We start from the raw sequence: 9,675 nt of genomic DNA on the forward strand, positions 1-9,675 counted from the left end.
ACTAGAACGGGCACTGACCATGGGATCAATGGGGATCATAACAGCACAACCCATTCCTACCAGATACTTGATATAACAAATCTCCACTAGACAAACCCATGAACATTGGCCGATTTCCAGCGGTTTGGTTCTATTGGGGTGAATACATGTATGAGGCCCTTAGCAGAGGGAATAGGCAAGTAGATACCAGATACTTCTGATGTCACTTGTCCTTATGTATTAAACCAGCACAATGCCTTCCACCTCACTGGGAGCCACAGTACAATAGGGACGTTGTGGGTGGTTGTGTTCCTCTGTGCAGAGAGCAAATCCAAATGCAGAATCGTGGAAATGCTAAGGTTATCGATTTTTGGTAAATTATTAACATGAGAAAGGGCAAGCGAAATATAGCACACAATACCCAGCGAGGAACCAATGCATTACCGTCGTACATTACAGGGGGTCATAGAGTTTAAAACAACAACTTATTGGATTGTGGGAGAAAAGCAGATAGCAGGAGAAGGGGCGGAAAGAGGGGGCTCACTGATGGCAGTTCCTAATTTTTGAAGAGGTCTTCAACTCATGTCCTCAACACTGTTTCAGGGTTCTTGCCTCTCATCAGTACAGCTCAAGGTATTTTAGAGATTCCTTACATGGATCTCAGGGGGGAGAAGAGGTATTGTACTTCATTAAAGAGACACAGCGATGTATAGAGACTTATTTTTCGGGCAATGCTCCATGGGGAAAAAAAATATATATAAAGTATCCAAATTAACTCAAGTCAAACCAGCAGCAATCTTCTGAGGTCCCTCGTCAGCATGAGGCCGACATGAGTTAATTTGCATGCTTTTTCCCCATGTAGCTTGCCCCTCATCAGTACTGAGTAGGATTCTGGCTGGCTTGACTCATAGTGGGCCACCTCCAATGGCTGGTGCCGGCGAGATGGTTCACTTTCTTGGGAGATACCCCTTTGCATATATGTTTCCCAAGGAGCATTGCCAATAAGTCTCCATACCATGAAGTGCTTCCGGTAAGTCTCCACACAGGACTGGTCTCTTTAGGGAGATTCAGCACCCTGCCTGAGCTACTAGGGAACATATGGAGAGGGTCTTTCCAAACCATGAAGAAGTATACTGCCACCAGTTTTACATGAACTTTACTTTCAACCATGTACCTACCGCCGGGATACAGGTTGTACTAAGCGGATGATCAGATCAGGTCGTTGCCCTTTTCTGCACGTCAGATTTTCCACTACAGCAGCCAGTTCTCTACTAACATCAGTGGACGTTATGGAAAGTTAAAGAGACCGGCCACAGCTGTAGACGAGACCACCCATCCCCCCGTATTTACGACGAGCAGATACCTTTATTGCAGCTCGACTAATGACCTCACTGACAATGATAAGCAGATTGCTGCCATTCCCCTGAGATCCTCCATTAAATATTAACAAGTAAAGGCAATGGTCATTATTTTCCCGCAGACCCAATTTCCTCTCCTGTCCTACAGACATAAAATAAAGCTTGGAGTAATTATATCTTCAGAGGAATCTTCCTGAAATGTTTACAAAGCAAATATCACAAGTGGCACGAAGATCCGAACAGGACAAACCAGTCCCCGCAGCACGGGGCTGCAATGTCACCGAGAAGAACGCCAGGCGAGGCCCGTGGGAGCACTTACTGCGCAGGCATCTGTGACGTCCTGATGGAGGAGGATACTCAACCTGAAGGTTTACAGCTCAGATCTGCTGCTGCAAAACTACAACTCCCAGCATCCTTCAGGAGTGGTAGTGGACTACACTGCCCACCACTGACCCAACCTTACCTTCATTAAATGGTATTTATTATTCCTAGCGCAAAGAACGAAGAGGCACTAGGTGCATTTACACGGCTCCTGCGAACAGTTGCTCCCAACAATCTGGCCGTGTAAATGTGCCATCGATCACCCGATGAACGAGCGAAACGCGTGTTCATTGGGTGATCCTGTCGTTCATGAAAGCACCACTGATCATGGCTAATGGGCAGCACAACGTGTGGTCTAAACAGTGATCTGCTGCTGAGAAACCATTAATCTGTATGAGGATGAGGGATCGCAATAGCCATCACTCGTCCTCATACTGTGGAGGTGATCATTGCATGGATACCTTCACACTAGCGTTATTCTTTTCCGGTATTGAAATCTGCTAAAGAGTCTCAATACCGGAAAAAAAAAAAAAACACATCAGTTTTGTCCTAATGCATTCTGAATGGAAAGCAATCCGTTCAGTACGCATCAGGATGTCTTCAGTTCCGTCCCTTGTACAGTATTTGACCGGACAAAATCCCGGAACACTACCGCACTTGCCGGATCCAGCATTAATTTCCATAGAGATGTATTAATGCCGGATCCATGTATCAAGTGTTCCGGAAATTGCTGCGTTGCCAGATCCAGTTTTCCGGTGTGCGCATGCGCCAGGGCATAGGAGGAGCTATTTTTGCTTTCGAATAAAAAAAATAAAAAAATGCAGATCTGTTATTCTGGATGAGACGGATCCGGTATATCACTGTATCCGTCTAACGGATCCGGAAAAAACTGATTTCCGTTTGCATACGGTTTGCCGGATCCGAACAATGCTAGTGAGAATGTACCCTAAATCCTTCCCTGAACGAGCAGCCGACTGTCAGGAAGGAACGCTTGACAACTCAGTCAGCCCGTGCAACTCCAGCTTAGGCCCTCTCACATGTCAGTGAATCATGGACGTTTGCTGTCCATGGTCTCCACTGACCACTTACATAGCCATTGACCTTAATGTGTGTATTAATACATCAGTGGTGTGCCATGGCCGTGGGTCAATGGTGACACCACAGAGGCATGCCCTATATTTGTCCATGATTACGCACATTATGGCATCCATGTTTTTGTGCGTTGGTAGGAGATGCTCTGTATATTAATTTTCAGCCTAGAAGTGTCTAAGGGATACGGAGGACACACGGAGGGCAAAAAAGGGACACATGGACCAACCACAGATACTTCATGGACATCTTCACACCTATGAAAGTGGCCTTACTATAGGGTTCTTTACAGGGAAAACTGATAAGAAGCCATAAACCTCAGCGCTCATCATCACATCCACTTGTGAGAACCTTAGGAAACCGTAAGATCAGTGTCTGCTTTGACTTCATCAGCTTTGGGCTTTAGGTCTAATGGTGCTTTAAATACCCAAATCACATTCCACACATCCCTACAGAAGAGCCCCCCATTCTTTACATGTGGAGAGCAGGGTCTGGACAGCTGGTTACCACCAGTGAGGCTGAACTTGCCTCCTGGAATTTTTCCAGTATACATTACGCAGCCAGGTTTTTAGGTTTTCCACTGCTGAACCGGTTTGTTTGGCTCTGCGGACGTACGGTCTAACTTTAAATGGAAAGTTCATTGTCTTCTGAACATCGATATCCATAAAACTAATGGTGTGTTTACAGGGGGGGGGGGGGGGGGGGTATTAGCCCACAAACATTAGCACAAACACACGTTCCCGATCATCAGCCCGTGTAACGGCGCCGCAGATCACTCAATGAATAAGCAAAACGCTTGTTCAACGGGTGAAATGATTGTTGATGCGGACGTCTAAGTCATCATTTCTGGGCTGCAGATTGTGCTGTGTGAACAGGGATCTGCTGCCCAGAAAAATTAAATTAATCTGTATGAGGACGAGCAATGGCAGTAGCACTGTCTGGGACGAGAGAGTGGAGAACATTGCTGCATGTAAAGGTAGATCTTACCTTCAGTGACGAGCGGGAAATTATTGGGAAGAAACGCTCTCTTCCACAATTTCCTGCTCAGTCGTCGCGAGTACCTTTAGGCCGTCTTCACAGACACCAGGAGTGACAATGGCTGTTGCTCCCCAAGGAAAAGAAGATGCGGGACGTGGAATATGGGGTACATTGGACATACAAATTAGATGCATATCCGCCAAATCACTGTCCATCTTGTGTATGGGGTGGTCGGGAGAGATTAGCTTTCAGTCATCTAATGTACATGCCCTACCTTATAGGGGAGGGGGGGGGGGGGGGGGGTTAGAAGACCATTAACACTGTGATGGCTGACCTCCGGCACTCCAGCTGTGGTAAAACTACAACTCCCAAGATGTACACTTGCTTGGCTGTTCTCAGAACTCCATAGAAATTAATGGAGTTGGGAGTCGTAGTTTCACCGCAGGTTAGCCATCACTGATCTAACATAATACTGCTTAAAGGGGCTGTCCAACCCTTTTCATGACCTCAGGATAGCCCATCACTATCTGGCAGGGGTCCAACTACACAGCTCAGCGGACTGGTTACTGCAGCGCTGCGAGCACTGATGTGAACAGGAACAGCGCTGCAGTAACCAGCTCCGTCCACTGAACAACTGAGGGGGGCAGTTCTGGAGCCACAGCAGATCAGCAGGGGCGCGGGGTGCCAGACCCCTCCCAATCATTTAGTGAGAAACAGACCATCAATTGTAAAGGATTGGACAATCAATGAAGAGCGTTCATGGTTTCATCCCAAAATTTAAAAGGGGTTGTTCAGGATTAGAAAAAACAAAGCTGCTTTCTTCCAGAAACGGCACAACCTCTGCCCATGGGCCGTGTCTGGTATTACTGCTCAGCTCCGCTGACGTGAATGTGGCAGGGCTGCAATACCGCACACGACCTGTGGAGCGGCGTCAAGCGGGTTTTTTTGATCCTGGACAACCCATTTAATGTCTTAGGCCAATCCCAGGAGCCAGGTGACCAGTGCACCTAGAAATCTGCTCATGACTTCCTAGCATTTGGGTTGTTTCCATGGATGTGTGGAAGTTTACCAACAGGAGGGGAAGAAATGAAGGGTTGTCCACCTCTGCTGTGCTTCTACCTCCCGCAGCATAGCCGCAGTGGTGAGCATACTTACCTGATCCCGCCGCTGGGTTCCTGCTCCATCGCTGCCCCTATTGCACCGCTGGTCTCACGTGACCACCCCAGCCAATGACTGCCCGCAGTGGGGACTTGACAGATGCGGCCTGTCATTGGTTGTTGGGTCTGAAAAAAAAACGCACATCTAAGCTGGTAAACCCCTTTAAGGAATACACTTGTATCTACTGTTTCAATAGGCCATACCATTGTGTCCTGCACTACCCCAGACTAGGCGAGGGGTGGGGGGAAAAGCAGCGACCTATGGCAGCACGTAATGACATCACTGAGGCATATGGCCTCTGGCCCCCAGGAGACCATTACCTTCTGATCTGGTCAGCCCATTCCAGGTCGATGACAAGGACATCTTGGATACCAGCAAATATTTCCTTTGAAGTCTATGCCAATGACTACCGGTACGTTTGCGGAACCATTCATTTCAATGGTTTTGCAAAAAAAAAATCTGAATGTACTACGTGTGCATTCCATTTCTGTATATCCGTTCCGCTAAGGGATAGAACTCGTCCTATTATTGTCCGCAAATAATGTTCCTTTGCGCTATTCAAGTCAATAGATCCGCAAAAAAATACAGAATGCATACAGAACACATCCGTATTTTGCAGATCCATGCCCACGCGTTTACTGTTTACAAACATTACAGTAATAATTACAAATTTTATGTTTCCGTTTGCGATCCATTTTTTCACATGGAAACCATACGCAGAGGAAACAAAAAAATAAAAATAAAACACACAACCCGGAACAACGGATCAGTGAAAAACAGAAAGACATACGGTTGTGTGCAAGAGGCCTTATTTACCACGTACAAGTTCTCGCCGTCAGCCAGTGAGGAGAGCGCCAAGAAAAATTCAATGATCTCTTACAGTCAATGTAATAAAAAGGAAAAAAAAAAAAAACACAATAAGACGCAGCCGTTTCCCTGGGTCGTAGGGGGTCGCCGGCAACTGATAGCAGCAGTCACACAATGGACTGCCGCTGAGACATTTGTTTTCAGATGCAACTAATGACAACGCCGCGATACATCCCAGGGAAGATTTAATTGCGTTCAATACAACTGCGGAAGGAAGAGTCCGCCCTGTAGACAGGCCACGGGACAGCATCTCAAGTGGGGGCCCCACCCCCAAACTAAGAGGTAGCCCCTTTCTGACAAGCTGTAAGGGTACAACCACACGGCACACTATTCTAGTCAGCCATCATCTGATCTGGATGACAACCATCACTGCTACCAGTACAACGCCCAGAATGGTTGTCACCTGGTTTACATGCTGGCCGCACCGTGCTACATCTCCAGACCCCACTATATAAAAGGGTGGTATCCTTAGAGAGCCATGAGGGGTGTCCAAGGTGGTCGTCACCCAGCTTTCCCCGAAACAGCAATTTTTGAAGGGGTTGCACAAGATTAGAGACACGTGCCCGCTTTCCTCGAGGAGCAGCAGCAGCACACCGGTCACGAGTTAAACACTATTGAAGTGATTGAAGCGGAGATGTAATACCACACGCAACCTATGGACAGGTGTGGCGCTGTTTGCGGAAGAAAGCTGACACGTAAGGCCTCTTTCACTGAATCACAGATGTGTGCTGTCCCTGGTCTCCACAGATCGCTCACGTATCCATTGACTAACGTGTGTATTCACACCTCAGTGGTTTTCGTGGGCCCGGTGGGGACACGCCACATATTTGTCTGTGATTACCGATCCATCACGCACATCATAGTCTATGGGTCCTTGAAAACCATGGGCACAACATGGATGCCACCCGTTCTCAAATCTGTGCACAGATGACACACGGAGGCGTGAACCAAACGCGGCTCCTTCACGAATATCAGCTTATAGACATGCAAAAGAGGCCTTTATTCTTAGGGCCCATTCACACGACTATTTTTGGTCCACATCTGATGCACATTTATCCATTTCAACAGGGCCGCAACAAGATGTGGACAGAACACCGCACCCGCAAAAACTATAGAACTTGTCCTATTTTTGTCCGTTTTGCGGACAAGAATAGCCATTTCTAACATAGGGAATGAGTAGGACCGCATAATGCGGAACGCACGTGGTTGGTTTCGGCAATTTGCAGAGCGCAAAACGGATACGGTTGTGTGAATGGGCCCTTATCCTGGACAACTCCTTTATCAGACATAATCTAATTATTTTTAAAAATATGATACAATGTATCCTTCAAATCCGCTACATTGTATCAAGAAGGGCGGAGACTGAAGGAGTAGAAGCTTCCAACACTAAGGGCTCTTTCACACGAGCGGATCCCGTGCGGGTAATCGTTTGCGTGAAAGAGGCCAAGCCCCGCTCCGCAGAGACACGGAGCAGTAACATGATTGATAATGCTCCGTGCCTCTCTGATCTTTTTACTACAAAATCACAGTGAGATAAAGTTATGCTCCGTGTCTCTGCTGTCCGGAACGGGGCTTGGCTCTCTCTCACGCAGCGGATTAGGCTACTTTCACACTGGCGTTTTGGCTTTCCGTTTGCGAGATCCGTTCAGGGCTCAGTTCACGGATCAGTTTTGCCCTAATGCATTCTGCAGCGTTTTGGTATCCGTCTGACGAAACTGAGCCAAACGGATCCATCCTGGCACACAATGTAAGTCAATGGGGACGGATCCGTTTTCTACGACACAATCCGGCGCAATAGAAAACGGAGGTCACCGCAGAGGATGCGATATATTGGCGATTGTATAATGAAGGAGTGTGCGTCGATGGAAGGTGCAGTAGTTACTCCTGGCAAACAAATAAGAACAAATGACAGGAGGGATCCGATCGGATGCCAAGGACAATTGCCCCAAATTGCAGAAATTGGGGAAATTTAACACCCCGACCGAGCGCCTAACACATGTTTCCAGCCAGCAGATTTTCCGTCTGGTTTCCGCCCATCTGCAGTGATAACAGACGGATCCGGAGAAAGTGGCGCAGAGCTGAAGGGGTTATTGAAATGTGGAAACCAGCAGCAAGGCTTTGTGCTTCTGCTGCTTGGCTGGAGATGCTGGAAACAGACAATGAGGATTCTGTGTGCGGAGCCCACACCACTGGATGTTCCCCTGCCCAGAAGCCGTGAGGTAATGCCCCTGGAATGTGATGGGGGGGGAAGGGGCGGTAGAAAAGGGGGGGGGGGGGGGTGAAAAGTGATTTTTGTTTTCCCCCCTACAGAATTTTCCCAGACTATGGAGTCAAGGCGAAATTACCATCCAGCAGACAGCAACACCTTCTCCATCAGCGAGCCCTACTTCTGCGTCACGTCCCCAAGGGCAATTTTGCAGAAAACGCTTAAAAATCCACGCGACACGTAGACGCTTCTTGCTGACGTTACAGATTATTATTTTTTTATTTAAAGAAATTCCAAAGAGCAGAAGGTTCAGAGGCAGCGGATCAAAGGGCTCCAACCGTACAAGACGACTCCCAGGACAGAGGGGAAAAGAAAAAAGTTATATTTGTCGAGAAGAAATTAAAAGAAACTTTGAAAACTTTTCTGCTTGAGCCGAATCCCCAAAGAAAATGGCATTTGTCCCAATTTCTATGTTTTCACCCCAACGGGATGCGCTGAGCACAGCTGCGTCACACACGGATTGTCCTCTCTTCCATGGCCTCCAGGCAGTATAAAATAAATAAAGAGTAGCCCATTTTTGCTTAAATATATATATAAAAAAATAAAAAGTAACAAAAGGGTTAAATTGTAAATGGATGCTGCTCTGCTGGGAAAGTCATCCAAAATGTGGAGGAAGAGGCTACAGAGATGACAACAACCCTCATCGTGTTATCGGACGGCAGGACTTTGGTATTGATCAGGGGGCTCCTTACTGTTTCCCTGGGGTAATGATACCTCTATGTGCAGCTGCAGGGTGAGGAGGGGGCTCAGCCCACTGACTGCTGAGCCTGCACGGGACACAGGGGGTGATGAATAGACTGCTGTGGAACTACTACACCCAACATCTGCACGGCTGCAAACATGGACCACACAGGGGATGTTTTCGTATAACGGTTCTATGGCAGCAGTTACCTTGTTCTTGACCTCCGCGGAGAGCCCGTAGGCCGGTCCCCTGTTGAAGTTGGCCATGTCTCCTGCCCTTGTCTGTATAACGCCCGGTGGTCACTTATCTCCCAGCGGCTCCGGCGACGACACTGAACCGGCGCGAACAGAACCTTCTAGTCTCTGCTCCCGACAAGGGATCGTGAAGGGGGCGTGTCCTCCAGCAGAAATGAGCGGGGACGACGCGCCTCTGCCAATCGGAGCCGAGGACTTTCTTGCGAGGGGCGGGGGAATAAAGTGAAAGCGCTCTCCTATTGGTCAGCGCCTCAGCAGAGCTTGCGGGATTGTTTGCTGGAATGAGACTTTCCTTCATTAACCCCTCAGCGCCCGGGGTGGACTGGCTGGTTTCGGGCTCTTGTCCCTCTGAGGCTTTGAAGGCTGAGCAATGGCTGACAGTAGGATGGATGTGCATGTGCCTCCTTCTGAAGATAATGGGTGGATATTTATCAAAACTGGTGAAAAGGAAAACTAGTTTAGTTGCCCATAGCAACCAATCAGAATCCACCTTTCATTTTCTAAAGGAGCTCAGAAAAATGAAAGCTGAAATCTGATTGGTTGCTATGGGCAACTAAGCCAGTTTTGAATAAATCTCCGCTAAACTGTGCCCTAAAATTCAGTCCAGACTAAATGCCAGCTCCACTTCAGGTTTAAGCCTGGTGCCACGTTGTACGGATTTATAATAGACGCGTGTTCACACCGCTGACTTTCAACCAGCATTGTGGCGCATTTACTGCACGG

General features: G+C 47.8%; 1 protein-coding gene across 1 annotated transcript in view; it reads right to left on the reverse strand.

Annotated features, from left to right (window-relative positions):
* Positions 1-9,061, reverse strand: part of CNN3 (calponin 3) — a 28,441-nt gene extending 19,380 nt beyond the window's left edge. Inside the window, exon 1 of the mRNA XM_040406608.1 lies at positions 8,908-9,061. Within this exon, the coding sequence (XP_040262542.1) occupies positions 8,908-8,964 (57 nt within the window). The 5' untranslated portion in view covers positions 8,965-9,061. The remainder of the gene's footprint in view (positions 1-8,907) is intronic.
* Positions 9,062-9,675: the final 614 nt, after the last annotated feature.

This window comes from Bufo bufo, chromosome 9, assembly GCF_905171765.1.
Source record: "Bufo bufo chromosome 9, aBufBuf1.1, whole genome shotgun sequence".
Lineage (NCBI taxonomy): Eukaryota > Metazoa > Chordata > Amphibia > Anura > Bufonidae > Bufo > Bufo bufo.